A 27,938-nucleotide genomic window follows, 5' to 3' on the forward strand; every position below is an offset into this window, starting at 1 on the left:
GTGACCCGCGCCCCGATTGGCCCACTTCCCCACGTACCCTCCTCTCGCCCCTCCAGCGTGGGACCCTCTGCAGGCTCCGTACTCCAAGGACCGTACCAAAACCAGCAGGCGATGAGGTAAAGAGGGCTCGCGGCAAGGCGTGGGGGCCCAGAGTCAGCAGGAGCAGAAGTTTCTTCCAGCCGCTTTCATTGGCACTCCGGCCCCCTGGAGTCCCTTCCAATATGTTGCCTCTGAGAAGTTGGGCTGGGAAAATTTTCCACTCCAGTCACGCCGCTTCCCCCTACACCCGGAAGATTGGCCTTCCCAGAGGAACTCCCACACGGGGCGGGGCCGCCGAGCGGAGTGGGAGTGACGTAGCGCGCGAGCGCCGGTCACGTGGCTCGAGGCGGCGCAGGCTCCTTCCGGCTCCCCCGGGCTGGGCTGCGGCGCCGAGCTAGACGCCCCGGCACATGCGCAGTGGCGCTCCACGTGAACGCCTGCGTTTCTCCTCGGACCTGAGGATGCCGCCGGAGCGCAGGAGCCGGACGAAACCGGAGCGGAGAGCCGGCGCGATGCCGGGGACGAAAGCCAGACCCGGGAGCGGCGGCACGCCCCGAAAGGCCGCCCGTTCATCCCAACGGACACCGCAGGCCGGGCAGAGGGCGGCCCCTAGCGCGGTCCCTTCGGTGGCGGACGAGGAGGAGGAGAGCCGGCTTCGGCAGCGGAACCGCCGGACGCTCGAGGACGACAGGCTGGCCGCCGAGCGGTGCCTGGAGCAGCTGGTCTTCGGCGACGTCGAGGACGACGAGGACGCGCTGCTGCGGCGGCTGCGGAGCTCGCGGGTGAGGGAGGCCTGCTCGCGCGGAGCGGGCACACGCTCCCGCCGCGCGCCGGGCGGGAGCGGGAGGCGAGGCCCCGGGGGCGGAGCCTGGGGGGACCTGCGGCGGCGAGCGCTCAGGTGGGAGGGACCGGCGACCGCGGGCGCCGAGTGGCACCGCTGCGCTCTCCCGCCTCCGGCGCCGGGCAGCGGGCTGGCGAGGGCGGAGACGCTGCCTTTTTCTCCGCCCTACAGGGGCCGCAGCACTTCGCATCCAGCAGGCGCTCCACTGCCTGCCGGCTTGATTTGCAAGAAGGTTGCCTGCAAACCGGAGTCGGGCATCTTCGGGTTCGGGTGCCCTCTGCGGGAACCACAGGGGTGGCCGTTTGATCGCTTGTCGCGATTCCATTTCGTGGATGGAACCGATACGTGGGCAGAAGGCGTAAAGCTGCATTTCAACAATTTCTCCGTGTGATACACATGCCCAACTTTTGAGAATGACCAGTGTATTCGTCTCTAACGTTTTTTGAAGGCTTGCTTTTCGTAGCAATTGCAAATCCTTCGTGATTGATAAATTTTGCGCTGTCACTACTTTTGTTTTACACCTGGCCCCTCATCTAATGTAGAGAGGCCCAGGTATTGAACTAGGCACTCTTTGAGGGGAGACACAGCAATGGAGAAAGCCAACAAAAACTCAGCTCTCTTGGAGCTTGTGTTAGTAGTGGTAGCAAAACAAGGGAGACGACTAGTAAAGTTAAAATTAAAACATTTGGGAAAGGGAGTTAAATTATGCGGTGGCCTCTTTAGATAGGGTGACAAAACGCCTCAATAAGAATGTCAGCATTTGCTGAATGAAGCTGACCTTTGGCGTGGTGCTTGAATGGAAGGATGTAGCAGTCTCCTTTGGGAGGTGGAGAACAGTTACTTTCCGAGCTGTGTGGCCGTTCTGTATCAGAAAGTAATCCTGTGATAGGCTTTGATCTTACCTCAGTAGTGCTGGTGGATCCTGTGCTTGACTTCTTGGACACTGGTGTGGGTTGGGGGAAAGCCCAGCTCATTTCAAGGGGATTGTGTGTGTGTGTGTGGGGCTAGGTTTAGTTTTGGTTGTGGTGTAAAGTTTTAAGGAGGTTGAGACCAAGCACACAGAACAGAGATCCTTGTTATGATTATGTTGTGTGGGATTTTAGATGGCTCTGGTTTCTGTCATAGTTGAAGTTCAGATGTTTGTTCTTTACCTGTCCACTTACCTTTTTCCCTGGTCTACTGTGGTCTTTTCCTTTCAGTGTGTTTGGCCCTCGTTGGCTGCTCATCCTGCCTCTCCTGCCCCCTGATGGTTCTGATCTCTTTTCCTGCCTTCTCCTTCAGAATGTGCTACGATGGTATTCCATCACATTATTTCATCAGCAGACCAGGAAAGCAAAACATTCTACAAGCCATCCAAGTCTCAGGTGGGGGTGTCTGCCACCTCCCCACAGGAGAATCGCAGTGGCTTGAAGATGCTGTGTCTCCATAGGGTCAACTACGTGAAAGCTCAGAAGACTCTGAAGTGGAAGATGAAGCAGACGATAATCTTGCTCCTCAGAAGAAGCAGCCAGTTTGGGTGGATGAAGATGATGAAGATGAGGAAATGTAAGTCACCCTTTCCTCTCAGAATCCCTCTGGACAATTTAAAGTTAACCTGTAGATTTTTACATGTCACTGTCTTGGAAAGTATATGAAGAATTGAAGAACATTTGGAAGTGTAGGAAAAGGGTGGTTCATAGTTCTGCATCTGTGAGAAAGGTGTTGTTTCCTTGTCTCTGTGTGCAGGATAGACTGCTTAAGTAACAGTGGAGTTGGATCTTAGCTTGCCTTCCTAACTGGATGGTTCCTGACTACCACGGACAAGTTTGGAATCTACCTCTTCATTTGTAAAATGAGTGTCAGAATAGTGACTGTAGCAGAAGGCCGTTTGGATTAAATGATGCATGTAGAATTTTTAGCATGGTGCCTGAAACTCAGTGAAGGCTTCACATAAATAAAGCTAGTGCACCATATTATATGAGTGTATACTGCACACTCATTTTAAGTTTGACTTTTTTCTATCTAAAGTTTGATGATAGGAAAATAACCCTACTTAAATTGTGTTGGGGAAATTGATACTAGTTATACGTATTATGCATGTTCTCTATTATCTTTATTAGAGATCTTAGTGTCTCAGATTTCTTACATACTAAGAATTTCAAACTTTTGTTTATTGAACCCAGGGTCTGTGCATGCTTTCTTTCACCTTTCTTATGTACAGAGATTTTCAAGTTTTACATAGTCAGATCTTTGAATTTTTTGACTCATTGTACTTTTGTTTTTTAACAGTAAAATGTTATTAGACTGTTGTTTGCTTATAAAATACAGGCAGTATTGGATGGTTTGCTTTTTGTATATTTGACTTGCCTGGGATATTTTAGAGAGTGACCTGAAATGTGTCTAGATAGTTTAGGATGAGTTTTCGTAAATGTTAGCTCTCCAGAGTGTATGAGAGACTCAGGAGGAAGAATGGAGAATATGTGTATAAAACACTCCACATCTTACATTCTTTAACTTCACTGTTTTAGTAAATGTTCCTTCAGAATACTAAAGGCAGCAGCAGCATTTTGTGATGGCTCTTTGCAGATCATTTAAAATATGCTTGTTCTGTACTTCACAGAGTTGACATGATGAACAATCGGTTTCGGAAAGATATAATGAAAAATGCCAGCGAAAGTAAACTTTCTAAAGAGAAGCTTCAGAAGAGACTTAAAGAGGAGTAAGTATCCTTTTTCCTGTGATTTACCAAGAGGTGTATAAACAGTCATTCGTTTCTCTTTGGAACAGCTTTTCGGATAATCATATATATACCATGAAAAAGTAGGCAACTTGCTGGGTGATTTCGAGCAAGTGTTTATGGCAGAGAATACAACAAACAAAGGTAATTTGAAGTGGGGGAAGAAAAAAACCAACAGTTTGAAATGCTACCACTTAAATATAGTCAGTAATACTGGTACCGTGCTCATTCATTTGTATGTAAGTCAACTCTGTCCAAACCCTTTTCCTCTGAGACAAGGCTCTCATTGTAAGACTCTGGGTTCTCCTGCCTCAGTCTACTAAGTACTGCAGATACTGGTAAACACCACAATGCTTGCCTTTCACCAGAATACTAAAATTTACAAAAATGTAAGTACCCATTTTACAATTGGATTCAATTTTAAAAAATCCTTTTACCCTATTAGCTTTTTTTATTTGAGTATTTGAATGTTCAGTATCTGTGTGAGAGTAAGCTGTGGGTAATGTGTACTTAACTGCCTGAATTCCTCAGTATGCAACCGTCACCACAAGATGAAGGAGATTTTCTTGCATATTTATAGTGTCATATCTAAGAAATTGGTAGCTGACCAGTCAATATTAAGTTCTCTATTAGACTAATAATCTAAACCAGCATACTTGATTACTTTTTTTGACTTCACTACTTTTTTTTTTGTTAAAAAAATATATACACTATTGTATGTGAGAGGTCAGCAGACAACTTTCTGGAGTCAGTTCTCTCCTTCCTCCATATGGGTTCCAGGGATTCAACTTAGGCTTGGTGTCGAGTACTATTACTTCTCATAGCCAGCCCAAAGGACCCCCCTCACCCCCAGTCTCTCATAGCTCAGGCTGGTCTCAGACTCACTATATAGCTGTTGATGATCTTGAACTTTGATCCTTCTGTCTCCATTTTCCAAGTGGTGGGATTACAGGTGTTTTGGCACTACACCTATTTTTGTGTGGTATTAGGGATTGAGCTCAAGGTCCTGTTCACATTAGGACTTTAATAATAAAAATCTAAATATAGCATTTATCTGTCTGTCTGTCTGTCTGTCTATCTATCTATTTATTTATGTTTTAGCTTTTTGAGACAGGGTCTTTTTCTGTAGTCCTGGCTATCCCGGACCTTGCTATGTAGACTAGGCTGGCCTCAAATCCTGTCTCAGCCTCTAAGTCCGGGGATTAGTGTGTGCCACCATCCCTGGCCTAATTAGTGTTTTTAAAAATTACTATGGTGATTGAAACTTAAGGGCTTGCTAGGTAAGTGCTATACTGCTGTATTCCTGCCCCCCCTTCCTTCTTTATTTTGATATGGACTCTTCCTAAGTTGACCAGGAGGGCACCTTGAATTCCCTCTGTCATGCTGTCAGGCTTCAAACGTAATATCCTCTTCCGTAGCCCCTGCAAGCAGTTGGCATCACAGGCCTATATCACTGGGCCTGAATGAGACTGAGGAGGTGGGTGTCCGTCGTCGCGTGCCCCCCCCCCCCAGACAGGGTTTCTCTGTGTGGTTTTGGTGCCTGTCCTGGATCTCACTCTGTAGACCACGTTGGCCTCGAACTCACAGAGATCCACTTGGCTCTGCCTCTCGAGTGCTGGGATTAAAGGTATGCACCACCACCGCCCGGCCCTGAGGAGGTTTTGTATATTCTAAGTCATTTGTTTTCAGACTACTCCTCTTAGATATGGTTTTCATGTATCTCTGTATTCTGGCATTAGTTTATAACCACAATTAACTACATAGTTCCAGAAATGTAGGATGAACTGATAAGAACAAACAGGATAGCCATGTAATTAGATGTAAATTTAACAACAAATATAGATTGAGTGCACTGTAGCCAATGCTGATTTCAGTGGGCAGAGGTTCCTGAATTTCCAGTACAGAGAGTTTGGGACCATGCTGTGTGAGTAAAGACACTAATTTTGGAAGAGATTCTGTGTATACTCTACAGAGTGCCAAGATCTATATAGAGTCTGAACATTCAGCAGTGTTACCACAACATTTTTGTTTTTCCTCTCAGATTCCAGCATGCCATGGGAGGAGTACCTGATTGGGCAGAGACTGGGAGCAAGCGGAGAAAATCTTCAGATGGTAAGTGTTGATGTCTGTGAGCTAGTAAGTCCCTTTCTTTTTGCTTTTATTGAAGTTTTCCCAAGCTTTTAAAAATGAAGTGTTTTTGATAGTATAGGCTTATTCAACACAGGTTGAATATCCCTAGACTGATACTTGAAATGTTTTAGAATCTGAAACTTTTGGAGCTCTCAAGTCTGAAACTTCTGGAGCACTGGCTTTTTGAAACCAGGAGTGGGGAATTCTACACAGTGAAACTGTATCATGCACAGAGTTACCGGAAGTATCATTATAATGATCTTCAAGCAACTTGTGAATGGTGGTCTAAAAGAAATGAGCTTCATGTTTAGCTTTGGGTCATTCCTGAGTTACCTTATCATGTACTTGCAGGTCCTCCAAGTCTGTGCTCCAGAGTACCTCTGACCTAAGCATTTCATATGAGGGATAGATAGTCAACTTGTAGCGTATTACTTACTGTAAGGGAAATGAGAGGGGAATGGATTGTTTCTGTCTTTACAGGCCTGTGTTGTTTTATGACATAGGATTAAGGAAAAATGAGTAATACTTCATTCAGAGCCCCTTCTGAAGACACCTCTAACTGGTCTAGCTGTCCATCCAGAAATGGCGTGTCTGTCAGTGGAGCCCAGATGATAACGTAAAAGAACTGCAGGTTTTAGGACTAGCTTGTGTTATTAAATGTCTTCTAGTTTAGACCCTCCGAGTTTAGATACTATAAGTACAAATGGCTTCATCAAGATCTGATTTGTGTTCACAGTTACAAAACTTAGAATTGACATTTATAAAGTCTGGTGTAGCCTCACACTTACTTGGGAAGCTCTTAACATCTTTTTATTGGTTTCACCTGGAAATGATAGACGCTACTCAAGCATGCTTTAGACAGGATTTTGTCAGGTAACTCTTGAGTGAGCTATGTAGACCAAGCTGGCCTTGAGCTTACAGTGATCTGCCTGCCTCTGCCTCTGGAATGTTCAGGCCATCTGTATTTTTGGATCTGTCAGCTAATTTTGGGACACTGTTAACATCCATCGAAGGCTAAATTTAATTACTGTGCTTTTTAGTTCTAGAATTTCCATTTTTTTTTTCTTTGACAGATTCTCATGTAGCTTATGCTGGCCCTGAACTCAGATGGCTTGTGGCAGCCAGTTTTCTCTTTTCATCATGTGGGGCCTGAGCATCAAACTGGTTGTTAGGCTTGGTGGCAAGTGCCTTTGCCCGCTTAGCCATCCTGTTATTCCTTATTGAGGTGCTTGTACAGTTGGCTGGCACTGATCTTTTTTTTCCACTGTGGTGTTAGGCTGTATCTCTGTCTACCCTGTTGCTAATTTTGCCGTAATTATGAGTTGCTCTTTTTAAATGAAATGCTGACTTTATTTAAACTTGATCTCCTTTCATCTTAGTAACCATCTGTGTGAGTCGTCTTCCCAGTTAAGCTTTAATTTTAGCCATATATATAAAGTGATGTGTCATCTTTTTGTCTTTCACTGTGTTTTGATTTAACCATTTTCAGCTCGAAAAGCAGTTGAGGTTGTAAAGCTAGGATGGGAGTTGGACTTGTAACTAGAGAAATTTGGGTTAGGAAAGGGCCTTCTGATTGATTCTAAAGATGAGCCTGTGGGTTTATTTGACTTAGATGAAAGTGAAGAGGATGAAGATGATTTGTTGCAAAGGACTGGAAATTTCATATCCACATCCACTTCTCTTCCAAGAGGCATCTTGAAGGTGAGAGTTGTTGAAGTTGGACCTATCCAGTTACTGAAATCCATCCTGCTTCCTAAGTTGTGCAAGTATGGATACTGCTTGTATGTTGGGCTAGGGTTTTTGTTGTTATTTGCTTTAATATTTGTTAGGTTTTTCTTTTCTTTTGCAGAGATGATGGAGAGCTACTTAAGTATGTCCTACTTAACTACTTCTAGAATCCTATTTGATTTCTTTTTCATTCCCATTGGTAGCAGTCTCCTGCTGCTGCCATCTCAGTCAGCCTGCATCAGTGGGTAGGTGACTGGCTCTCCACATCCACTGTACCTCATCCTGTGAACTATTCTTAATATAGTAATACTAGAGGGAGCTTTTATTTACTTACCTGTGTATGTCGGGATATGTGCATGGGAGTGCAGATACCAGTCCCGCCAGAGAAGGGCATTTGATCATGGGAGCTGGAGTTACAAGTGGCTCTGAGCTGTTTGATAGGAGTGCTAGATCTTGGATTTGAACTTGGATCCTCTGTAGGAATACTGTATACTCTTAACCACTGAGCCATTTCCCCAGCCCCTAGAGGGAGCTTTTAAAAATAGTTTCAGGTCATATCACTTTCACTTGCTTTTTAAACCCTCTGTATTTCTGTCATGGTCTACAGTGTCCTTCATGGTCTTTCTTTTTTTTTCCAGACAGGGTTTCTCCGTGTAGTTTTGGTGCCTGTCCTGGAACTCATTCTGTAGACCAGGCTGGCCTCGAACTCAGATCTGCCTGCCTCTTCCTCCCAAGTGCTGGGATTAAAGGCGTGCACCACCTCTGTCCAGCCCATGGTCTTTCTTATTATACCCACATCTTTAGCTTCATCTCAGACCTCCTTTATCTCAGGCCCATATGGGCCTTTGTGTTTCTTAAATATACTGGGTCCTTTCTTTCCTTTGAATCCTGTCCTTGCTTTCTTCTGTCTGTACCTTCCTTAGGCACTGCTAGTGTCCAACTGTTCAGTTCTTCTGCATTATAAACAATGTTTTTTCTTCTTTCTGTAAGACAGTGGTTCTTAACTTTCCTAATGATGCAACCCTTTAATTCAGTACCTTGTGTTGGGGTGATCCCCCACCAAACTTAATTTTATCTTGCTACTTCATAACTGTAATTTTGCTACTGTTATGAATTGTAATGAATATCTGATATGTAGGATATATGGTATGTAACCCCTGTGAAAGGCTTGTTTGCCCGAAAGGGGCCATGACTCACAAGTTGAGAACTTCTACTGTAAGCAATGCTAACCCAATTGATAAAATTCCAGCTTTGTATTTCCACAGATGAAGAACTGCCGGCCTGCCAATGCTGAACGGCCTACCACTGCTCGGATCTCATCAGTGCAGTTCCATCCTGGTGCACAGGTCGTGATGGTCTCTGGGGTAGATAATGCCATCTCACTATTTCAGGTATGAATTTCTAAATGAAGTCATGTAGTGAAAGTGTTCACAACCAGAACACAGGCTCTGTGGAAATAACCAAAGAAAACATTTGTACTTTCTTACAGGTTGATGGCAAAACAAACCCTAAAATCCAGAGCATCTATTTGGAAAAGTTTCCAATCTTTAAGGCTTGTTTCAGTGCTAATGGAGAGGAGCTTTTAGCCACAAGTATGCACAGCAGGGTTCTTTATGTCTATGATATGCTAGCTGGCAAGTTAATTCCTGTACATCAAGTGAGAGGTAAGACTTATTTTGTACACAGAGTCGATCATCCTTATCTTACCACTTCTCTCAACCTGAGTTTACCAGTATTTATAACTATTCTTTTTAATCCCAGATGTGTGTGTGTGCACAGTCTCACTGTGTATCCCTGATTGCCCTCATATTCACAGATTCACCTGCCTCTGTGTCCCAAATTGTGGGATTAAAGCATGTACCATCACATCCAGCTCTCCATAGTACTTATTCTTTTTTTTCTTTAATTTTTTAAATGATTTATTTATTTTTATTTTATATGCATTGGTGTTTTGTCTGCCCACATGTCTGTCTGAGGGTGTCAGATCCCCTGGAACTGGAACTACAGACAGTTGTGAACTGCTATGTAGGTGCTGGGAATTGAACCTTGGTCCTCTGGAAGAGCAAATAGTGCTCTTAATTGCTGAGCCATCTCTCCAGCCCCTCTTCACAGTATTCTTAAAAGTAAGAGTTTGTTCAGTTAATAGTATTTGACAGTTGTCTTGTGTTGAGGAAGTATGCTTGAATGAAGCTAGTGAACTGACTCTTTAGTTAAGTACTTAGAGTAGGTTCATAATTTATAAGTATACATTTCTTCTAGGCCACAGATGCTATTGCTTGGCTTTATTTGTCCTTGTTAATTAAGTGATTTTTCTTTGTTATTTTTATTTTTTGTGTGTTGGGGGCCAAGTGCTTGTAGGCTAGGATTTTATCACTGTGCTAAACCCTAGCCCCTGATACTCTATTTAAAAAGTTCTTTTTTCTTTCGGATTATTTTATTTTATACATATGTGACTTTTGCCTGCATATATGTATTGCACTGTGTACCTGCCTGGTACCAGCAGAGGTCAAAAGATGTTGGATCCCCTGGAACTAGAGTGATAGAGATGGTTATGCTCCTCTACTACGTGCTGGGAACTGAACTTGGATCTTCTGCAAGAACAAGTGCTTTTAACTGCTGAACTACCACTGTAGCCCCTCCCCTTTATTTTAAAATTCCTTCCTTCCTTCCTTCCTTCCTTCCTTCCTTCCTTCCTTCCTTCCTTCCTTCCTTCCTTCCTTCCTTTTCTTCCTTCCTTCCTTCCTTCCTTCCTTCCTTCCTTCCTTCCTTCCTTCCTTCTTTCCTTCCTTTCTTCCTTCCTTCATGTGTATGGACACCACATGTATAGCCTGGTAGCTGCAGATGTTAGAAGAGGGTGTTTGATTCCCTGGAACTGGAGTTACAGATGGTTGTGAGCTACCATGTGGGTGCTAGGAACTGAACTTGCGTCCTTTGGGAGATCAACCAGTACTCTTAATTGGTGAGCCATCACCTCTTTAGCCCCCTCATACTTGGCTTTAATGGTAGCAGGTGAGGTGGTAGAAAGAATATTAGCTAGGGATATAGAAGACCTGGCTTCTACTTCCTTGGATAACTTGTTTCACTGCTCTGATAGATGGGCATTGTATACTTTAATTCTAATGTTTATTTTAAATGTTGATTTATTTTTGATATAAAACACTTTTGAGAAGTACTTATGTAATGCATTTTAAAGAACAACCTAGGCAAAACCAAAATGAGCTATTTTCATCAGGTGATATAGTTACCTACCCTCTTAACCAGTTTTTCTCTGTATTGTCCTGCTTATGCTATCTGAAAATACAGGTGACACCTTCATGATTCCTTTGGGAAACGAAAGCCACTATAATGATGTGGTGGACCAGCCAGCACACTTACTTACCCCAGGAATTCTTGAAGAATGAGGGATAAGAGACTTAGTTAGAAATAGAGGGAGAAAACACAGGATAGATTTGGGTAAGCCTGGATCCTTATCCACTGGCCCAGAACTTTATTCCAAGGGTCTATTTATAACAATGCCAAGGGGTGGAACAAAAGACTTCCCCTTGCTAGTTACAGTCACCTGGTACCCATGGTCCACTCAACCTCTTATGCAATCCTGCTGGGTACAGCCACTAGGAAACCTACTGGGCTCCCACATAATGATGTTGGCTGGCTTAACATACTTGGGCCAAAGTGTTGGCACAGGCCATGCATGGGTCACTGGTAGTCTTCCTGTTGCACTTGTGTGGCTGTATTCCTGTTAATGGGTGACAGTGACTAAGACCAAACTAAAGAGGCATTTGTGTTTATCTTCAGTGTTTCTAGTCAATTCTTTCCTGTTTCCTAATGCCTTATATTGAAACAGAAAACTTACTTTGATAACTCCTGTATTTGTACCTCCTCGTACCCATGGCTCAAAACCATCTGTAAGCTCAGTTCCACGGGATCCAACTCCCTTTTCTGGCCTCTAAGGGTGCTGCACACACATGGTGCACAGACATACATGTAGGCAAAACTCCCATACACATGTAAAAACACCCGAAAAACAAAGCAGGCTCTATGGGATTGCTTAGCGGGTAAAGGTGCTGCTTGCTGCTTAAGTTTGATGGCCTGAGTTCTGTCTTTATAACTCAGGATAGAAGAAGAAAGCAAAAGAAAACAAAACTACACCATACTTGAGAAATTTATTTGCTATGCTGAGGATTTAACCCAGGGCCTTGATCCTGCAAGGCAGGTACTTTACCACTGAGCTATATTCCTAGCCCTATGAAAATACTTCGAGAAATTTAGGATATTTCATTAAGGTGGGAAATTTCTGACTAGGATATGTAAACTTTTTTTTTTTTTTTTTTTGAGACAGGGTTTCTCTGTGTAGCTTTGCGCCTTTCCTGGAACTCGCTTTGGAGACCAGGCTGGCCTCGAACTCACAGAGATCCGCCTGCCTCTGCCTCCCGAGTGCTGGGATTAAAGGCGAGGATATGTAAACTTTTGTATGCAAATTCTTGTCATAAGTGCTTGTTGAAAAATGAAAACAATTGATTCAGATTTTATGTTCCATTAACCTATCAGGGCTTATAACTTAAGCAGTTAGAGGTAGTCTGAAGCAGCCTCACCAAGCACTTCCTTATAGAATAAAGGCTTTTTACCACATTTTAAAAAAAAGTCCTTCTGGTCTGTCTAATCAGTAATTGCACTTGAGTAGCTTGAATTAAAAAAAAAATTTTTTTTTTTTTTTTTTTTTTTTTTTTTTTGACTAGGCAGCATGTTTGTGTTTGCATGATATAGAAAGCCAGCATATAGCTGGGTGTGGTGGTACATGCCTGTAATCCCTGCACTTGAGGCAGGAGGATCATACCAGAGTCATCCTTGGCTACATAGTGAGTTAACGGCTGTCCTGGATTTGAAAAGCACACTGCCCTCTCCCCTCCCCGCCAGTATGTATAAATAATGGGAAATCTATTCTCCTTCTCCCTGGTTACCTCCTTCCCTTCCCTTTAGTTAGCTATTTGTACCATTTTTATGTGTCCTTTCTATAGATCACTTTATGAGTAACTTGGCTCTTAGCATTCTGATAGGGTCATTGTGAAAGGATTTTTAAATGGGTGAACAGACTCTCAATTACATCTATGCATGCCATCATGAGAACCTAATCAATTCTTAAATGCACTTGAAAGTTAGGAGTTTATACTTTTAAAGTACAAAATTTAAAGATTATTTTCCCGTTCATCATAGATGGCAACCAGATAGTTTGGCCATCTCTATTGGCAGTGGGTTTCCTTTCCTTTAATGATCTGTGCAACAGCAAACTAAATAGTCCTTTTGGTTAGAGTATCACTGCTTACATTTGGCAAATGAGTTGAGTGTTTACTGTTTGGAGAGCTGACCTGTTGAATGTTAACCAAGATGAAGTTGCAATGGTTTTTGAAACAATTGGGTTCTTTTTGATGTTTCATGCAATCAGAATTATTCAAAGCTTGGATTTTGCTTAATTTGTAGCTTGTAAACATTTTAAAAGGTAAGGGAACTTAATTGTTAATAGAGGGTAGGTTTTTTTTGTTTGTTTGTTTGTTTTTGTTTTTTTTGAGGTTTCTCCATGTAGTTTTGGTGCGTATCCTGGATCTCGCTCTGGAGACCAGGCTCGCTTTGAACTCAAAGAGACCTGCCTGGCTCTGCCTCCCAAGTGCTGGGATTAAAGGTGTGTGCCACTGCAGCCCAGTTGAGGGTAAACTTCTTAAAAGTCATTAAATCTATTGTTTCATCTCCTTTCTTAGGTTTGAAAGAGAAAATAGTGAAGCGTTTTGAAGTCTCCCCAGATGGATCCTTCTTGCTCATAAGTGGCATTGCTGGGTTTTCTCATTTGCTGTCAATGAAGGTGAAATAGTTGCTTCTTAATTCTTTCATTAGATATAAAGGCTAGAGTTAAGGACAGTCTTGAACTCAGTGTTCTTTTTATTTTTGTTTTTGTTTTTTTTTTTTTGAGATGGGGTTTTGCTATATAGTCCTGGCTGGCCTCCAGCTAATAGAGAGCCACTTATCTGTGCCTCCAGAGTAATAGGATCAAAGGCTTGCACTCAGTGTATTCTTAAATCTATACCTCAAGTAGAACTTTGGAGATGTGGGCAGTTGAGGGGAAACTTTTGACAATGAGAAAAATAGAGTCAGGGCTGGAGAGATGGGTCAGTGGTTAAGAGCACTGACTCCTCTTCCAGAGCACCTGGGTTCTGTTCCCCGTACCCACATGTTGATTTGCAACCATCTATAACTTTAATTCCGGAGGATTTGTTACCCTCCTCTGGCTTCTATGGGCAACAGACACAAATGTGCCCAGACATCCATGCAGACAAAACAGCTGTACACATAAAATAAAATTAATAAACAAAAGTTAGAGTCAAATGCTTTCTGGAAGAAAGATAACAGCCTTCTAACATCTAATTAATAAATAATTACTCTTAGACCAAAGAACTAATTGGTAGCATGAAGATTAATGGAAGAATTGCAGCATCCACATTCTCTTCGGATAGTAAGAGGATATATACTTCTTCTGGTAAGTTTGGATGTATTTATGTTTCAAATTTTATAAAAAAAATAAACAAACCCTGCTTGGTATTCTACTTACTGTTTTAGTAAGAAAATTAGATATATTTAGTACTAATTTTCTCTCATTTGCCAGGTCAGTTAAAAACTAATAACAGTGAGGGGTTAACCATCTGATATACAGTGTTAACATGCTTGCTATGTGTACCCTTACTCCAATGTGGGTCAGTTTTCAAGGAGATGGTTAAAACGAGTTTTGCTGAATTCTCTTTGGGAGCATAAGGTTGTACGTGGAAGGGCAAATCTTGGAACAGTATCTACAGAAAAGGAAGGGATGAGAGGGAGTGAGGAGCCATCTTTGAGGTGAGTGAGCTAATATTATAAGTATAATAGAAAAAAATAAGTATCAGGATGGGAAGGTGCTGTAGGAACAAGAAAAAGAATTGATCAATTTTGAGAATTAGATGGCTGTTTTCATCATGGAAATATTTGTCATTTCTTGTATATAATATCTTTTATCTTGCCCACATTAATGCTCCAGATTAATATGTGCTCATTGCTTACCTTTAATATTCATAATTTGTGAATGACTTGAAACAAACAGTATATGACTTCTTAGTTAAATTATAAACGTTTTGTGATGTGGATCAGTTCATTTATTTTCTTCACCATCATTAAAAGTTGATACTAGATACTCTAATGCTTGTTGGTAATTTTTCCCTTTTAATATATTAGCGCTAATAATTTAGTGGAATAAAGCACTTTTTACTTGGGAGATCAACTCGTGTGATTTTTTTTTTTTTTTTTTCACTTTAAATCTAAGGATACATTTTTTTTTTGAATGACCTATGAACTTTTGTATATGTTTGAAATGTTTTTAGTTTTTTGGAAATAGGGTTGAGTTCCTTGTGCTGTTAAAGAGTGATTCAAAGTGGTAAGTCTACTTGCTTTTTAAAGCAAGATTAGCTGAATCCTTCTTTGGCTTTGAATTTCAGGGAATGGAGAAGTTTATGTGTGGGATGTGAATTCGAGGAAGTGTGTTAACAGATTTCTTGATGAAGGCAGTTTATATGGATTAAGCATTGCTACTTCAAAGAATGGACAGTATGTGGCTTGTGGGTGAGTGAAGAGAATCACATCATGCTAATGAGAAAATGGTTTGCAGTTAAATATACTAGATGGTACATGGCTTTATTGACAACTATAAAATTATGAAATCAGTAAACTTAGCTGAGCCTTTTTTGAAAGTGGTCTTGATGCATCATTTATTAATAATCAAAGAAGAAACTAGACTACCTTAAATCATTGTATGTTTTCCTGAGTTTAGAATACTCATTTGATCATGGCAAGGTTTCTATCTTAGTGTATTTAGCTTCTTGCCATTGATGAGGAGGTACAGTAATTCAACTTTGGATTTAAATCTCTTAAGTCCTTTTAAGTGTAGTGTAAATCAAAAACATATTCTTTGGAAATATCATTTGTTAGTATGGTAGCTGTCTTAGCCACTGTTCTTTTCCTGTGAAGAGGCAGACACCATGATCACAGCAACTTTTATAAAAAGAAAGCATTAAATTGGGGCTTGCTTATCATTTCAGAAATTTAGTCTATTATTATCAAGGCAGGGAGCATGGTGGCATGCAGGCAAACATGGTGCTGGAGAAGGAGCTGATAGTTCTACATCTGGATCTATAGGCAGCAGCAGGAAGGGAGACCCATTGGGCCAGGCTTGGGCTTTTGAAACCAAAAAGCCCACCCCCAGTGACACACTTCCCCCAACAAGGCCACACCTCCTAATCCTACTCCTTCTCAAGTAGTGTCACTTCCTGATGACTAAGCATTCAAATATATGAACCTGTGGGGGTCATTGTTATTTAAACTATCACAGTAGGCACTTACGATTTTATAAAACATGTTATTGGGTTATTAGTGGAAAAAATGGTTTATACTTGGGAAAAGATGACTTTATCTCCCTATCTGTTCTTAAATATGTAGGTAGAAGAAGGGAATTGAATAATTAGTGGTGGTTCTAACCTAAGTTACAAAACCTTGTTAGCATCCATAATTTTGGTAGTTCAAGATGTTGTCTGACCTTAGACCAAACACAGTTGAGCTGTAAAGAAATTATAGTTAGGTTTTCCCTGAGTGGGAAGTTAAGGGGTCTAGGTGTCTAGATATGCAGCATACTTCTTCAACATTAAAATTGGGAAACTGCTTATGAATATCCCCAGCAGGTTTGGGGCCTGGGAAGGCAAATAGAACTGAGCTGGAGAGCTGGAGATAGGTGATAGGATACTGACAGACAGCTTTCAGTGTGATTGCCTTTCCTTTGTTGCTAGTCAGCACATGCTGTAGCTGTAGAGAGATGCATCTCAGCACTAGATAAGCTTTGCCAGAGTAATATGCAGTTTGCAACAGCTTCCGATTAGCAGGACTGAGAAGAAAGTGCTTGATACAAGTGATTTTGAGTAGATCTGCTCTTCCTGTGTCAGGCAAGGTTGAGTGTACAAAAATGACCTTGTTTCAAATTTGTGAAGTCAGTGCAGTTAGTATTTTTGTGGTCCTTGCCTTCTCTTTTGTTTCACTCTTTATTAGTCCAGTTTGAAGGGTCTGAGCAAAAAATCTGATACTAGAAATTGAAACTTATTTTAATTACTCTTCAGTGTAATTGAATTTTCATGTTGTTGGCCAGAGATCATTTTTATGTTATAGTTAAATCTGTTAAGAAAAGTTTTAACCCTTGTTAGAATTCCTGATATCATCTGATAGGTGGTGCTGTAGACTCAGGGTAGAGCGGGGAGAAGCTGGAATCTTCTCTGGTCTATGCTCCTGGCACTTGATTCCTTTGATCTCAGAACTCCTATTACTATCTGTCAACTCGATTTAGTTCTTAAGTACATGCTTTCTATTTACAACTTTGCTGTGATAGAATAGCTAAGAATACTTTTGTAAAGAGAGTTCTTTTACTTTACATTGTCATTTGAATAGCTTTGGAAACTGGCGTGATATGGTACATGCCTGTAATCTCAGCATTTGTGAGGTAGAAGCAATCAGATTTAAATGTTTTGTTGTTGTTGTTGTTTTTGGTTTTTCGAGACAGGGTTTCTCTGTGTAGCCCTGGCTGTCCTGGAACTCGCTCTGTAGACCAGGCTGGCCTCAAACTCACTGAGATCCACCTGCCTCTGCCTACTAAGTGCTGGGAGTAAAGGGTGATTTGAGATAGGTTCTCTGGTATCCCAGGTTAGGCGCCTCATACTTGCTAGCTGGGGCTGGTCTTGAATTTTTGATCCTCTTGCCTCCACCTCCTGAGTGCTGGTATTGTAGGTGTATATCATGTTTCACTTGTTTCTTGTTCTCTAATCAGTTTTCTATCAGGTGATTAGAAATTTCTTGATTTTAGTCATGATTAGCTTATAATAAATACAAAGGTTGTTTGGAGGGGTACGGTTGGTGTTTGTAGGAGTAAGGATGAATGAGATTCTAGAAGTAGATTGGAATCAGCCTTGGGGACAATAGAGAAAGGTGACTGAAAGAACTGGTAGAAATCAGTCTTTGGTATTTGTGCTTAACTTATTTGTTTGAGGGTCTGTATGACATATGTAGTTATGTCTTAACTTTTTAAAAGAGACAGGTTCTTGCTTTCTCATACAGGCAGGCTTCAAGCTTGAGAGCCTCCTGTTTCATGCTCTTGAGATTTGGGATAGATGTATGCTCCCACAGTTGACTTTTTGGGGTCCCTTTGTTTGCTCAGGCTGGTCTCAGGCTCATGTTATCTTCTTATCCTGGGTAGCTGAGACTATAGGCATGCACTATTATGTTCTTTTTAAAATTCTTGTCACACACTTCTAGCATCTGATTTGGCTTGATATTGGTACTATGATGGGAGCCATTTGACTTCTTTGGGGAATAATGTCTGAGAATAGCATGAATGACTGTCCTTGTGGCAAGGCCCTGAAGACCCTGACCCACTTGACAAAACCCTGTGGCCAGCTGGCTGCATAATTCCAGGCATGACCCCAGGAGCATATGTGCTGCCTGCTCTCCTTGCTTTTACTGTGCTAGCCATACTGCTGGCCTGAAGAGTCACAGGAGGTCATGAAGTTTAATACTACGTATTTGCATAACTGTTCTGGAAAGATGACTTACTTTAACCACTAATCTTTGAGAAATGTTAATAAACAGATGATATCAGGAGTTAATGGGAACAGGGAATAAAGCAGAATCATAAAAGCCTGTAGTTCCCTCATTTCTAATAATTGTGCCAATACCTTAAGTTAAGAGAGATGGACGTAAGGACAAGGGATGAACAGTGCCAACTATTAAGAGTAAGTTTCCGGTTATGTTGCCTAAAGGATAAATGGAAAAACTTGGTGTATCCCCAGAGGAGATAGAGTAGTACAGAATATAGAATGGATTGATCCAGCTTTGGCTGGTGAGTTGACTGTGAGAACCCAGACTCTACCAGATGTAAATATTAACCATTAGAGTCAGAACTGTCTCACCCTGCATAATGCTGTAACTGCATATGCTGCCAGCTGGGCACACTGTTCTACCTGTAAGTGTGCCTACTTAGAAAAGCTCCTTTGTAGCTTGCAAGGCTGCTTATGCTTCTAACAGGAGAGAGATAGATCAAAAAGGTAATGGCTACTGGTGAAAAAGCTGGGGGACAGAAGGGGAAGGAAGCAAGGAACAAACTGGTATTTACTGTAATCATTTTTAGAAACTAAGGAAGTAAAACCTTCATGCACACCACTGGAACTGTATAATAAAAATAGCCTAGGCTCTTTGGGACCACTTGTTTGAATAATAGGTAGTAACAATCTCTTCTTGGCGCCAACTTCACACATCCATCCCTGGTCATTGAACCATCTGGAGCAAGGCTTCCAGCAGTACTAGTTGAGATTTTGTCATTCAGGTTATAAATACTTGGCTTTAGCATGACATTGTGTCTTGTATTCCGGACATTTTTTTTTTTTTTTTTTTTTTTTTTTTTTTAGTTTTTGGAGACAGGGTTTCTCTGTGTAGCTTTGCGCCTTTCCTGGAACTCACTTGGTAGCCCAGGCTGGCCTCGAACTCACAGAGATCCGCCTGCCTCTGCTTCCTGAGTGCTGGGATTAAAGGCCTGCGCCACCAACACCCGGCATATTCCGGACATTTTAACATTTTTTTTGGTATATATACCTTTGTTTTAGTTTTGTGTCTTTGTTTAATCTTTTTGAGGCAGACTCTCATGTATCCCACCCTGGCTTCAGACTTGCTGTGTAGCTGAGATGACTGACTTTGCACTCTTGTTCTCTCTGCTTTTATCTCCTCCTAAGTGCTGGGATTATAGGCATGGGACACCATACCTACTCTAGTTTATGGTTGGTTATTCTTTGCTATAAGTCACTAGAGCCAGTTTTAAGTTATCTGTGGATTATTTGTACCATGTTTAATTAGTTTACTTTTTTGGGGGTGGAGGAGGAGCGAGATGGAGTCTTCCATGTAGCCCTGGTGTCTTAGTTAGGGTTTCTATTGCTTTGAAGAGACACCATGATCATGGCAACTCTTACAAAGGAAAACATTTAGTTGGGGCTAGCTTACAGTTTCAGAGGTTTAATCCATTATCATCATGGCAGGACATGGCAGTGTGCAGGCAGACACAGTGCTGGAGAAGGAGCTGAGAGTTCTACATCTTTACCTGCAGTCAGCAGGAGCAACTATATGTCAGACTGAGTGGAGCTTGAACAAAGGAGACCTCAAAGCCCACCCCCACAGTGAAACACTTCCTCCAACAAGACTACACCTCCTAATAGTGCCACTTGCTGTGGGCCAAGCATTCAAACACATGAGGGGCCATTCCTATTCAGACCACCATGCTTGGTTACCTTTGAACTTCTGTGTCAGCTTTTGAGTGTTCAGATTATAGGTGGGCACTCCGCTTCCAGCTTTATGTGCCTCATTCTTGATGCACATCACATTATAATGTCTGATCATTGAGACAAAAAAAACAAGTATTTAAAGTTTTATTTTGTTTTGTGTTTCAACTATTGCTCACATTGTATTTTAGGGTGGTGGTGCATTCCTTTAATCCCAGTACTCAGGAGGCAGAGGCAGGTGGATTACTCTGAATTTGAGGCCAGCCTGGTCTAGGACAAGCAAATTCTAGGACAGCCAGAGCTGTTACACGGAGAAACCCTGTCTCACCCCGCCCGCCCGCCCCAAATTAAGTAGCCCACTTTCTATCTGAGCCTCCTGAATCAGGCATGAACTGCCCTTCCTGGCTTAAAGTACTCATCTGTGAATGATTCTGTTAGTGATAGATTTAGCAGTAGGCCCTTAATTTACCTTTTTTTTTTTTTTTTTTTGGTTTTTCGAGACAGGGTTTCTCTGTGTAGCTTTGCGCCTTTCCTGGAACTCACTTGGTAGCCCAGGCTGGCCTTGAACTCACAGGGCTCTGCCTCCCGAGTGCTGGGATTAAAGGCGTGCACCACCACCGCCCGGCTTAATTTACCTTTTAAGAGCATTGGATATCTTTCTTTGTTGGTAAACATTAATGTAAACTCCGAGTGGATATTCCCAGGAAAGCCAAATTAAGGTGTACGATTTTACTGTCTTTGTTCTCTAGTTTCATAGTTCCCACAAATACATTCAAAGAAAAAAGAAGAGCTAGAAATGGCAGAAGGGAATGGTGGTGTTTACTGTAGAAAGAAAAGCAGCAGCTGTCAGTGGGCAATGTCAGTTGTCTTTCCCATATTAGAATAGTAGGAAATGTCCAGGCCTGCTGGTGCTGGCTTTTACTCCCAGGTAGAAACTCAGGCCAGCTTGGCAATATAGTGAGACCCTATACTAGGAGGGAAAGGGCAAAAGGGCTGGAGGTAGACTTGCTTAGCATGTTTGTGAGGCCTAAGATTCAATCCCCAGTACCACAAAACAAAACAAAAAAACCCGAAGTAGTGGTACTGGAAGTTAGGCAGTGGGCACTCTGGGAGAGTGCTTGTCTCAGTTCCTTAGTTTGCCTTGCATCTCAAGTACTTGAGTAGTACCTGGCTTGGAGTGGACATTTGCTCTATTTGATTTATCAGCAGAGAGCAAAGTGCAGATTCTGTGCTTTCTTGAGTTTGTAGGTAGGCTTCAGTTGAAAAGCTGCCAGAGTTAAGACATAGCCAGACTGAAGCTGCACTGACAGGATGGCTTTTGTCTTGCTTTGAACTCTTCAGTCATTGGGCTCTTTGCAGTTTGTTTCCCACAGATACCAGTTTGTGTTCATCTAGGTTGCAAAGACTGTTTTAAATCTGTTTTATTTCCTTTTCTTTTTGCAGTTCTAAGAGTGGTGTGGTAAACATATACAGTCAAGATTCTTGCCTCCAACAAACAAACCCAAAGCCAATAAAAGCTATAATGAACCTGGTCACTGGTGTCACTTCCTTGGCCTTCAATCCCACTACAGAAATCTTGGCAGTGGCTTCAAGAAAAATGAAAGAAGCTGTCAGATTGGTAATAACTCCTTTTACCTTTCCCCTTTATCTTGATAATTTAACATTTCATGTTGAAACAGTGAATGATAACAGGAAAGTAGTATTGGATTATTTTAAAGAGTGATTTCTGGGCTGGAGGTGTGGTTTAGTTGGTAGAGTGCTTGCTTGGAGGAATACATAAGAGTTCAGTTCCCAGCACCAAAACAAATCTGGGTAGGTGACACATGCCCATAATCAAGGTCATCCTTGGCTCCATAGTGGGTTGAAAGTTGGTCTGGTATGCATGAAAACTTTGTCTTAAAAAGTTAAAAACAGCAACAAAATGCTAAAAGGTTAGTCATTTCAGTTCTGTTTTGCAGAAATTAATAGTTGGGAGCTTTTGGATTTGGTTGTTGCATTTTTGTCCAAATTTTGCAGTGTCTGTTTTATTGGAAATTCTGAGCTGTCCATTGTTAGCATTTCTTAAGTTATAGTCCTCATTTTCAGAGATTTCTTCCAGCACATAAATTCAGGAACATATTTAAGGAAAGCACTTCATTTATCTACAGTTTCTTAATTATTTTCTAAAAGCCTGTAGCTTCAGTGGAGTGAAGGCAGTTTTTAGATTTTTGAAAGTAAGTTGACTTGACATAAATAAGTCAAGGTGCTGCAGTTCAAATAGCTAGACAGGGATTATGAATACCTGTGTCAAGAATGCCTTAGGCCACCCTCAGTTTTGGTGATTTAGTGGAATGATACAGGACCCAGTATTTGGATATATTATGGCTAAGATTTATTATAGCCATAGGATACTAAGCAGAATCAGCCAAGGGAAGAGCTACACAGGTAAAGTGTGGAGCAGCCTGGGAGTCCCTTTCCATAGAGTTGCACAGGATACATGTAACACCTCCAGCCGTGAGGTGAGACTGCACACTAAGTGGTTACTACCTATGAGGCTTGTTAGAGACTGACTCAGTGCCCAGAGTTTTGGTTGAGGGTTCATGTGAACATCCTTTGCTTAGCATTTGCTGAGTTCTAGGTGCCCAGGAGTAAAGCCAGGTATTAAGCATAAATCACTTCATTTACACAACTGATTTGGGCTACCTGGCCCAAGTGTGCTACTATCCTAATCATTCATAGAAAGTAGGGCACTGTTTACTCAGACATCATCCAAGGGCCACTCTTACAAGTCTTCCTGAGAATACTGGCCTCAGGACCACATTAACTCTTTTTGGTTCACCCTTAGAGTTCAGTTTAAAAGTCACTCTCATTTCTAGAATTTTCCTACTCCTCAGAACCAATTTCTTCGCTTAACAGTTATTTGCTCTTAGACTCAGGTATACAGATTTTGTCCAACTTTGAGTAGTAATATTGAGTTATGCTACTGTTAACGTGTACACTGGTGGTTTGTGTGTTTTACAAAGGCTTATTTTTTTTTAAATTTTATTTATTTTATTTTACAATACCATTCAGTTCTACATATCAGCCATGGGTTCCCCTATTCTCCCCCCTCCCACCCCCTCCCCTTACCCCTAGCCCATGCCCCATTCCCACCTCCTCCAGGGCAAATCCTCCCCTGAGGACTGCGATCAACCTGGTAGACTCAGTCCAGGCAGGTCCAGTTCCTTCCTCCCAGACTGAGCCAAGTGTCACTGGATAGGCTCCAGGTTTCAAACAGCCAACTCATACAATGAGCACAGGACTTGGTCCCACTGTACAAAGGCTTATTTTTATTTTGCTCCCTCAACAAAAAGCTTTACATATATTTCATTGAGTATGAACTTAGATAATAGTGTGTATCTTACAAAGATTTACAAAGAACCCAAAACAATTTCTTGTTGATCACAGTCCTTTAGAGGATTTACAGTTAGTAAAGGGCAGAATTGTAATTTCGTATTTTATACTTTTTGTTTTGTTGAGGCAAGGTTGCCTGTAGCACAGGCTAGCCTTGAATTCCTGTTCCTCTTGCCCCCACCTCTCAAATGCAGGGATTACAGGTATGCACTGCCATCGCCTTGCTTAGATTCTGTACTATTTGTTACACAGCTGTACAGGGCTTCTTTGACAGGGTGAAGAAGAGGCTAAGCTCCTGCCTCTGTTAAGCAGGCATATCTATCCAGAGCCCATGGGCCCTCAAGTCTTTTGGATAGATTCTTTGTGCTGAATTTATTCTTGGCTTCTTCTCTCTGCTTGTGGTTTTAGGTTTGCCCTCTTGATCATATCTGAATTCTTTTTGTGTGTTTGTTTTGTTTTTTGAGACAGTTTCTCTGTGTAGCCCTGGCTCTTCTGGAACTCAAATTTGTAGACCAGGCTGTTCTCGAACTCACAGAGATCCACCTGTCTCTGTCTGCTTCTGCCTCCCAAGTGCCTGGGATTAAGGCCGTGCACCACCACTGCCTGGCTCATATATTAATTCTTTAAAAAAAAATTATGTGTATGAGTCTTTTGCTATGTTCCATATGCATGCCTGGTGTCTGTGAGGGTCAGAAGAGGGTATCTGTCCCCTGGAACTGAAGTTGTTGTAAGACACCATGTTAGTGCTGGGAACTGAAACCAGGTTCTCTGCCAAAGCAGGCAATGCTTTTTACCGCCAAGCCAACTCTTCAGCCCCCCTGTATCTGAGTGTTATTGTTGTACTTCCTTACTTTGCTTTCCCTCCCCCCTCCCCAGCAGGGTTTCTCTGTGTAGTTTTGGTGCCTGTCCTGGATCTCGCTGTGTAGACCAGGCTGGCCTTGAACTCACAGAGATCTACCTGCCTCTGCCTCCCGAGTGCTGGGATTAAAGGTGTGCGCCACCACTGCCCAGCTACTTATTTTCTTTATAGATATTTGAGTGTAGTGTTTTGTCAGCCTTGTCCTCTACTCTTGACATTTTTCTTCTACTTGGTCAAATCTGTTGGTGATACTTTTCTGGGTTTTTTTTGGTTTTTTTTTTTTTTCTTTAGAGACATGATCTCACCACCTTTTCCTGGCTGGCCTGGAAATCATTGTACACTAGGCTGACTTCAAACTCAAGGAGATCTGCCTGCTTCTGTCTCCTTAGTACTGCTATGGTTAAGGGCATGCTCTGTTGTGCCTGGCTGGCTCTCTTATCGTCTTTTGCTTAGTAAGCTTCTGAAATATTTTCCAGGTATCTTCCCTGTTTTGGTATCTTGAGTTCAGGAATGCTGGAGAAGTTGTCTATCTTTCAGCATTAGTCATGCTGCTGTCCTTTTTCATGTTCATGCTTTTGTGTTGCTGTTTGTGCATCTGTGCTTTAGACAAAGTCTCTTCTAGTTTTATTTAGGGATTTTATTGAACAGCCTATTCCTGAGGACTTAGAATCTATGTAGTACCACTGAGAGAGGAGAAACTAAGCTGTTGTAATGGTTACACCAAAATGAAAAATGTAGAACTATACTTAAAATGCATTAAAGACCACTGACAGATCACCAGTGACCATAAAACAGAAAATGGAGAGTACTGTCAAGTTTAAAAAGAAAAAAACAAAAATTTTCCAATAATGAAAAACTTAAAGAAACAAAGCTAGAGATGAGTTGGTGAGTAATGTCTTTGCCATGCAAGTGTGAAGACCTGATTTCAAACCCCCAGAGCTTATTCCAGACTCAGTGGAGATGGCCCTGGATGCAGGAGTGTCTGGGGTTAGAGACTGTCTCCACCAAGGTAGAAGGCAGTGACTGACGCTGACACCGGAGCTTGTCATCTGACTTCCATGCAGGTTGCTCACACTCATACATGTGAGCGTGCGGGACACAGACACCCAGATTTAGTTCTGGACTACTTGGCTACATTTATGGAGCAGTGCTTCGTATGCCACAGTCCAGTGACCTGTGTTTTATATCAGGATAGAATGGAATGAAAAATTGAAGAAAGATGGTTCCTAGTTTTTGTAATGTAGATTTTTTTTTTACACTTTCCTGCAGGTTCATCTTCCTTCCTGTACAGTATTTTCTAACTTTCCGGTCTTTAAAAAGAGTGCTGTTTCTCGTGTTCAAACCATGGATTTTTCTCCCAGAGGTGGATACTTTGCCTTGGGGAACGAGCAAGGCAAGGCCCTGTTGTATAGGTAGGTATTGTTTATGTTTAAAAGTCAGATACATGATAAACTGCTTTTGAAAATGTGAAGAGAATAATATGTATTCCCAATTCCACAGTTATGTAAAGAATGTATTAGTTCTTTAATTATAGCATGTTCAGCCTAACCCATTCTCATCTAACTGCATTTTTTTCTCCCATAAATGTGTCACTAGCAGAAAAATTCATCCAAGGAATAAAAACTCTGTGTGTGTGTGTGTGTGTGTGTGTGTGTGTGTGTGTGTGTGTGTTTGTGTTTGTGTTTTAGTTTGTATGATGATTATTATTTTTCCCCAGAAAGCTTTAATTTTTTTTTAGAGTGCCAAATCAAGGAAAAGTCGTCACTTTAATAATACTGCCACTTCCTTGGCAGTTTGACACTGACTTTTGCTGATTTGAAGTCACTATTTACTCCACTGGACTTAAGTGAATTTTAAAAAACAATAGATGTTTCTTTCCTTGGAGCTCTAAGCTAAAATAAGGGTTTGAGCCACAAAGGCAGCAAAAAGTTATGTCAGCTAACCAAGTTTCTTTTCTTTACCCAACATACTTGTCTTTAAAATAGGCGCAAGCAAAATTTATATGCATCTTTGCTAAAATAGAGAGGTTGGCAGGGGGATGTTGAGGGAGAACTGGACCTTGCAGTGGGAGTCAGCCCTGCTGGGACAGTCTTTCCCCTTGTGGTGGTTGGTGTGCTGCACAGAGCCTGTCTTGTGTGGGAATGCTCCAGGAAGGAGAAAAGGGATGGGAATTGGCTTTGAAGACAGGTGTGAAATGAGAATATAGCAGACTGTGGGTTAAGCTGCTACCTACTTTGAAAGGAAAATGAGTTATGCCACGGTAATTTTGTCAGTCTTATTTCAGATTAGTTTGGGATCAAGCATATATTTTACTAACTAAATGAGTAGCTTTTTGAGAACTTTAGGATGAAACTGTCCTGGCTGTGCTAGTGATTTGGATTGACAACATTTTTATTTAGTGTGGCTGCTGAGGTAGTTTGTCAGTCTTCTGGAGCCATCATAGCAGTTTATGCATGTAGGGATCTTAATACATCTGCTTGTTGAGAATGACTGGAATCACCTCCCATCCCCTACCACCAGCTTTCTGAGTGCTGCTCCATGATCACATTTAACTGTTCTGTGGTAATTAAAAAGTTATCTTTTGTTTTTCAGGTTGCACCATTACTCAGACTTCTAAAGATGTTTTTTTAAAGTAAGAAAATTCTCTTAAATACCATGGGTTTGGGGTTGTACCACTGTCATTTGGTAGAGGTACCATATTGACTTAGCTCTGCTTCTCTGCCCCAGGCCAGGTTTATATCTTCAGTTTAGGGGAGTTGGGTGCAAGTAGATCAGAAGCTGGCCAAATGACCTGAGCCTTCCTTGGAAGTTACTAATCCCCAATCACAGTGGTCTGCCTCCTCTTCTGAGGTCACATTTGTAAGATGAATTGCTAAATGGTCTTATTAATAAAAACCCAGAGCCAGATATTGGGGTGAAAGCTGAGAGATCAGGGAATAGGACGAGTCACAGTCAACCTCACCTCACCAGCTCCTCAGTTTCCAAAGAGACCTACTTCCTGTATACCCACGCATATATGCCTTTCTGTCCCTGCCATCTCATTTTCTTCTCCGCCCAGCTACATCACTTCTTGTCTGTGTCTGTACAGACCTCCAGACCTCTATGGTTAGTGATGGGATTAAAGGCATGTGCCACCAACCACTGCCTGACTTCTGTGTTTACTATAGTGGCTGGCTTTTTCTTCTGATCCTCACATAAGCTTTATTGGGGTGCACAGTATATTGGAGGACACAGTATTTCACCACACACATTTCTAATACTGCATTCAGTAATTGTCATCAAAACTGTGGTTACTGAGCATGTAACCCACAAAACAGGATAAGCGTCACAGAAGAATCAATAGAGATGTGTGAACTTAAAATCTTTGACTTGGGCGATAATTAAGTGTCTTGCCCTACTACTGCATAGAGCTCAAGAATGACTGGATAATAGATTTTTTGCTGGACAGTATTTAAAACAAAGTGTGTTTCCTGTATGGCTACATCTTGGACCTGGCACAGGGGTGGTCCTGACTGAGCTTTGCAGTTAATCTTTTTACCACAGCTAACTGGCCTTCATAGAATTATGAATATTTAGGAGACTACAGATAAGATTTAATTAGAGAAAAAGTTTTTTAAAGTTAGAATTTTGAGCAGAAAAAGAATGCATTTCAGCTATCTTACCTCTCAAAAATACAATGGCAGTACATGTTGCTTGTGATGAGCAGTTAGAAATCAGCTGTATAATTTTTTCTATTCTTTTTCAGATACGATTGAACCCATCTCAATACATCTTCCCAGAAATTTCCAAGTGTGTGTGATAATATATGGATAATGACTTGTGGAATCTGTGCTTAAATTAGCAGCAATGTCTTAATAAATATATAACTTTTGTTAAAAAAAGTGT

The 27,938-nt window shown here is 41.7% G+C and overlaps 2 protein-coding genes across 5 annotated transcripts in view; one reads left to right on the top strand and one right to left on the bottom strand.

Moving 5' to 3' along the window:
- The window catches only part of Mbtd1 (mbt domain containing 1), a 61,099-nt gene extending 58,960 nt beyond the window's left edge, over positions 1–2,139 (bottom strand). For 2 of the 4 annotated variants that reach the window (XM_037201154.1, XM_037201149.1), the window contains exon 1: positions 38–337. The gene's annotated coding sequence lies outside the window, so the exon portion shown is untranslated. Of the gene's footprint in view, positions 1–37; positions 446–2,043 lie in introns of those variants that run through there. The other 2 variants (XM_037201155.1, XM_037201152.1) reach the window with 2 other exon arrangements.
- Positions 380–27,938, top strand: Utp18 (UTP18 small subunit processome component). Its single transcript, XM_028868903.2, has 14 exons — positions 380–821; positions 2,310–2,425; positions 3,480–3,578; positions 5,638–5,708; positions 7,339–7,427; positions 8,720–8,845; positions 8,944–9,118; positions 13,205–13,305; positions 13,887–13,977; positions 14,963–15,086; positions 21,266–21,440; positions 25,323–25,465; positions 26,646–26,685; positions 27,799–27,938. Exons 1-13 carry the CDS (start codon positions 450–452, stop codon positions 26,668–26,670), a joined length of 1,707 nt encoding a protein of 568 aa, XP_028724736.1. The 5' UTR covers positions 380–449; the 3' UTR covers positions 26,671–26,685; positions 27,799–27,938.

The sequence above is a fragment of the Peromyscus leucopus genome, chromosome 8b, assembly GCF_004664715.2.
Source record: "Peromyscus leucopus breed LL Stock chromosome 8b, UCI_PerLeu_2.1, whole genome shotgun sequence".
Taxonomy (NCBI): domain Eukaryota; kingdom Metazoa; phylum Chordata; class Mammalia; order Rodentia; family Cricetidae; genus Peromyscus; species Peromyscus leucopus.